Source organism: Pristiophorus japonicus, unplaced genomic scaffold (genome assembly GCF_044704955.1).
Source record: "Pristiophorus japonicus isolate sPriJap1 unplaced genomic scaffold, sPriJap1.hap1 HAP1_SCAFFOLD_1216, whole genome shotgun sequence".
Lineage (NCBI taxonomy): Eukaryota > Metazoa > Chordata > Chondrichthyes > Pristiophoridae > Pristiophorus > Pristiophorus japonicus.
Window position 1 is genome coordinate 82,501 of NW_027250880.1, and position 5,627 is coordinate 88,127.

Below are 5,627 nucleotides of genomic sequence, written 5' to 3' on the forward strand. Positions count from 1 at the left end.
GTGTGAGTGTGTGTGAGTGTGAGAGTGAGTGTGAGTGTGTGTGAGTGTGAGTGAGTGTGAGTGTGAGTGTGTGTGAGTGAGAGTGAGTGTGTGAGTGTGAGTGAGTGTGAGTGTGTGAGTGAGTGTGAGTGAGTGTGAGTGTGTGTGAGTGTGAGTGAGTGTGAGTGAGAGTGAGTGTGAGTGTGTGAGTGTGAGAGTGAGTGTGTGCGAGTGAGTGTGAGTGTGAGTGTGAGTGAGTGTGAGTGTGAGAGTGAGTGAGAGTGTGAGTGTGTGTGAGTGTGAGTGAGAGTGAGTGTGAGTGTGTGTGAGTGTGTGTGTGTGAGTGAGAGTGAGTGTGGGTGTGAGTGAGTGTGAGTGTGTGTGAGTGTGTGTGTGAGTGAGTGTGAGTGTGTGTGTGAGAGTGTGAGTGTGATTGTGAGTGTGTGTGAGAGTGTGACTGTGAGAGTATGAGTGTGTGTGAGTGTGAGTGTGAGTGTGTGAGTGTGAGTGTGTGAGTGTGAGTGTGTGTGAGTGTGTGAGTGAGTGTGTGTGTGAGAGTGTGAGTGTGTGTGAGTGTGAGTGTGAGTGAGTGTGAGTGTGAGTGAGAGTGTGTGTGTGTGAGTGTAAGTGTAAGTGTGAGTGTGAGTGAGTGTGAGTGAGTGTGAGTGTGTGAGAGTGTGTGTGTGTGTGAGTGTAAGTGTGAGTGTGTGTGTGAGAGTGTGAGTGTGAGTGTGTGTGAGTGTGAGTGAGTGTGAGAGTGTGTGTGTGTGTGAGTGTAAGTGTGAGCGAGTGTGAGTGAGTGTGAGTGTGTGAGAGTGTGTGTGTGTGTGAGTGTAAGTGTGAGTGTGTGTGTGAGAGTGTGAGTGTGAGTGTGTGTGAGTGTGTGAGAGTGTGAGTGTGTGTGAGTGTGAGTGAGTGTGAGTGTGTGTGAGTGAGTATGAGTGTGAGTGAGTGTGAGTGTGAGTGTGTGAGAGTGTGTGAGAGTGTGAGTGTGTGTGAGTGTGAGTGAGTGTGAGTGTGTGTGAGTGAGTATGAGTGTGAGTGAGTGTGAGTGTGAGTGTGTGAGAGTGTGTGTGAGTGTGTGTGAGTGTGAGTGTGTGTGAGTGTGAGTGTGTGTGAGTGTGAGTGTGAGTGAGAGTGTGAGTGAGAGTGTGAGTGAGTGTCTGTGTGTGTGAGTGTGAGTGAGAGTGTGAGTGTGAGTGAGAGTGTGAGTGTGAGTGTGAGTGAGTGTGAGTGTGAGTGTGTGTGAGTGTGAGTGAGTGTGAGTGTGAGTGAGAGTGAGTGTGAGTGTGTGAGTGTGAGAGTGAGTGTGAGTGTGTGCGAGTGAGTGTGAGTGAGTGTGAGAGTGAGTGAGTGTGAGTGTGTGTGAGTGTGAGTGAGAGTGAGTGTGAGTGTGTGTGAGTGTGTGTGTGTGAGTGTGAGTGAGAGTGTGAGTGAGTGTGAGTGAGTGTGAGTGTGTGTGTGAGTGTGTGTGAGTGTGAGTGTGTGTGTGAGAGTGTGAGTGTGATTGTGAGTGTGTGTGAGAGTGTGACTGTGAGAGTATGAGTGTGTGTGAGTGTGAGTGTGAGTGTGAGTGTGAGTGTGTGTGAGTGTGAGTGTGTGAGTGAGTGTGTGTGTGAGAGTGTGAATGTGTGTGAGTGTGAGTGTGAGTGAGTGTGAGTGTGAGTGAGAGTGTGTGTGTGTGAGTGTAAGTGTAAGTGTAAGTGTGAGTGTGAGTGAGTGTGAGTGTGTGAGAGTGTGTGTGTGTGTGAGTGTAAGTGTGAGAGTGTGAGTGTGTGTGAGTGAGTGTGAGAGTGTGTGTGTGTGTGAGTGTAAGTGTGAGCGAGTGTGAGTGAGTGTGAGTGAGTGTGAGTGTGTGAGAGTGTGTGTGTGTGTGAGTGTAAGTGTGAGTGTGTGTGTGAGAGTGTGAGTGTGAGTGTGTGTGAGTGTGAGTGAGTGTGTGAGAGTGTGTGAGTGTGAGTGAGTGTGAGTGTGTGTGAGTGTGAGTGAGTATGAGTGTGAGTGAGTGTGAGTGTGAGTGTGTGAGAGTGTGTGTGTGTGTGAGTGTGTGTGAGTGTGAGTGTGTGTGAGTGTGAGTGTGAGTGAGAGTGTGAGTGTGAGTGAGAGTGAGTGTCTGTGTGTGTGAGTGTGAGTGAGAGTGTGAGTGTGAGTGAGAGTGTGAGTGTGAGTGTGAGTGAGTGTGAGTGTGTGTGAGTGAGTGTGAGTGTGAGTGAGTGTGAGTGTGAGTGTGAGTGAGAGTGTGAGTGAGTGTGAGTGTGTGTGTGTGAGTGTGTGTGAGTGTGAGTGAGTGTGAGTGTGTGTGAGTGTGAGTGTGAGTGAGTGTGAGTGTGTGTGAGTGTGAGTGAGAGTGTGAGTGAGTGTGAGTGTGAGTGTGTGTGTGTGAGTGTGTGTGAGTGAGATTGAGAGTGTGAGTGTGAGTGTGAGTGAGTGTGAGTGAGAGTGTGAGTGAGTGTGAGTGTGAGTGTGTGTGAGTGTTGCTGGCTGTGTGTCGGCTGCCAGTCCCAGAGCAGGGGCAAACACCCATCAGGCCCGGCTGTGCGTTTCTCTGTTGCCTTCACTGATTGGTTTTGGGAGCGAGCCTTTTGCTCAGTGGCAGCTCAGTCAGGAGGTCTCAGGTCCCAACAGCTCGGGATCCTCATGCCCGGTGTGTGTGGCTACCCCCGCGCCCCTCCATCGTATGGGTTGTGGGAGCCCATAAGCCCCTCCAGCCGGAGGGAATAAGTCCCCAATCAGCTGGGAGAAAGATGGTCACGGCCATTGGAAAGAGCGTTCACGTCGCAGCCTGCAGATTGTCAATCAGCCCACGAATCACAGAATCATACAGCCCACCCTTCATACTTTACACTGTCTACATGTTTATAGTGCACTGCTAACTCTTTCCTGTTAAATACTGTTCATGTTCAGTTAACTCTTCAAACAAAAGTAAAGTTAATGGGAATGTGCAGAAAACAGAGGCAGTCAAACAGCACACATTGAAATGTCTCTGTCAGTGTGAGCACACACACACATTTCCTTTGTTGTGAATGTTTTGGTCAATAACTATATTAATGGTGCCCTTCATGAAAGAGAATGATGAAGTGGTTGCTTTGATTTGATCTGTAATTGTGGCTCTGCGTCTCACCCATTCGGCAATGTGGTGGGTCTGAGAGAGATCAGTCTGTGTCCTCAGGAGTACAATCACCAGTCCGCGATTACAGAGCAGCCCAAACTCAGAGCCACTTCTGTCAGGGATAATCTCTTCCCAAGTTTCCTTCCCCCAGGCTGAATCAATGCAAAACCTTCCAGTAACACCCTGGAATCGGTGTTTCCCACTTCAGCTATTCAATTCGCTGTAATTATTGCTCCTCCACCCACAACGGACAGTGCGTGACTGCACCAGAGGAGATGGGAACCTGCTCTCATTACACAAACTCTTATTAAGAGCATTCTGTCTGCCGCTGTGTTTAGAAGGAAATTGTTCTGCAACGGTCAATTAGAAGGCAATGGCGGAGGGAGATAGGCATCAGCCAGAGCTACACAAATCTCTTCTGAAATATTCAATTGTAAAGAAGATAAAGGGGGACTTTAAATAATCACCATCATCTCCCCCAGGCCCATCAGCTTCTTCAATACATCTGTTGGTCTGTGTGTGTGTGAGTGTTAGTGTGTGTGAGAGAGAGAGAGAGAGAGAGATTGAGTGTGTGTGTGTGTGTCTGTCTGTGTGAGTGTGAATGTGTGTGAGTGTGTCTGTCTGTGAGTGTGAATGTGAGTGTGAGTGAGTGAGAGAGAAAGAGAATGTGAGTGTGTGTGAGAGAGAGTGTGTGAGAGAGAGAGAGCGAGAGAGAGTGTGAGTGTGTGTGAGAGAGAGTGTGAGTGTGTGTGAGAGAGAGAGAGAGAGAGTGAGTGTGTGTGTGTCTGTGTGAGTGTGTGTGTGAGTGTGTCTGTCTGTGAGTGTGAGAGAGTTAGAGAGAGTGAGTGAGTGTGTGTGTGAGCGTGTGTGTGAGAGAGAGCGTGTGTGAGTGAGTGTGAATGTGTGTGTGTGAGCGAGTTGTGTGTGTGAGTGTCTGTGTGTGTGTGTGTGTGAGTGTCAGTGTGTGTGTGTATGAGGGTCAGTGTGTGAGTGTGAACTGCAGGCACTCTCTGCTCACAGCCCAACAACACAGCTCGGCCATTTCCCTCCCAGATCTGTCCATCTATTCAATGCAGCAAAAACAAACAGCAGATTAAAAACGAAATAATATTTCCAGATTGAAAGCCAAAGCTTGGTTCAAACTCCATTGCTTGCTAAGACTCACACTCACACACTGACAGACAGACACACGCTGACACACACACACAGACACATACTGACAGACACACACTGACAGACACCCTGACGGACAGATACCCTGGCAGACAGACACACACACACACACATACATACACACAGACAGATAGACAGACACACCCTGACAGACAGACACCCTGACAGACAGACAGACACACAGACAGACACATAATGACACAGACACCCTGACAGACACACACACATACACTGAAAGAGACACAGATGTACACACCTTCACTGACACGCAAACACACACCCAGTCTGTGTGTGTCTCTCTCTTTTTATCTCTGTGTTTCTCTCTCTCACACACAAACATACATTTTCCCTAATACCCACACTCTCACACATGTTCTATCACATACTCACACATAAACCACTCTCTCTCACACACACACACACTCAATGTGATGTAGCACTGATCTCATGTACAAGGTGCTCTCCGCCCCAGCCAGAAACAGATCCAGCTCTCGTGTGAAGGAATTCAGCGAATCAGCGTCCATGGCACGAGATGGCAGCCTGTTCCAGGTTCACGATTCTCCGGGAAATGAATCACCTCCTGACATCGAACCTCGAACTGGCCACACAGCAAGTGCCCCCCGGTCCTCTCTAACATGTACAGCTGAAATAATTGGTTCACTTAAACAGAGACTAGTTCCTTCGTTATTTTATAAACCTCGATCACACCTCCTCAGTCTACACTTCTCTCCAGCTGCATGAGGCTATCTGGGTAAGAAAGGTATTTGAATCGGCGATGAATCAAGCTGCCCTGCTCTGCTCTGAAGTACTAATCTCCTTGCTGTTCCAGAAAACGCAAAGGTGCAGAATCCGAGCCGGAAGCAGTCTGTGTCTCGAAGTTTGAAACATCTCTTTCATTCCTCGAGCAAGTTTGTGAAAACATTAAAAAGGTATCTGGCCAAGAATGTGTCTGGTTAAATGTGAGCTGAAAGGGGAGTGTCAGTGTTGGAACCGGTTACGATAGGGAGGGTTCATAATCCCCCGACACATCAAACCAAAGACTGAAGACGCTGCACATTTACCACTGCTCCGGCAGGGACTGGTACAGAAGGCTGGTTTGCATGTTTGGGATCCGGCCTGTGTGAGAGTCGCTGTAGTGAAGGGGAACCATCTCCACCAACACTGTAACCGTTCCTTTCCCTCCCTCTCGCTGCCCAGCTTGCTGTGCAACTCCAACATTGCTGCTTTTTATTGCAGTTTCTGGCTAGTCTGTTGTCCTTCAACCAGCAGGCTCAGCGAAGCATTCTCACAGCAGCATTCTCACCGCCCCCCCCCCCGCATCCTCGCCCCCCCTCCCCCGCATCCTCACCCCCCATCCTCACACCCC

General features: G+C 49.1%; 1 protein-coding gene across 1 annotated transcript in view; it reads left to right on the plus strand.

The window, feature by feature from the left end:
* Positions 1–5,190, plus strand: part of LOC139242092 (ankyrin repeat and fibronectin type-III domain-containing protein 1-like) — a gene marked incomplete at its 3' end in the record, with an annotated part of 52,421 nt that extends 47,231 nt beyond the window's left edge. The window contains exon 8 of the mRNA XM_070870238.1: positions 5,091–5,190. Coding sequence (XP_070726339.1) covers positions 5,091–5,190 — 100 coding nt within the window. The remainder of the gene's footprint in view (positions 1–5,090) is intronic.
* Between the last annotated feature and the right edge of the window lie 437 nt (positions 5,191–5,627).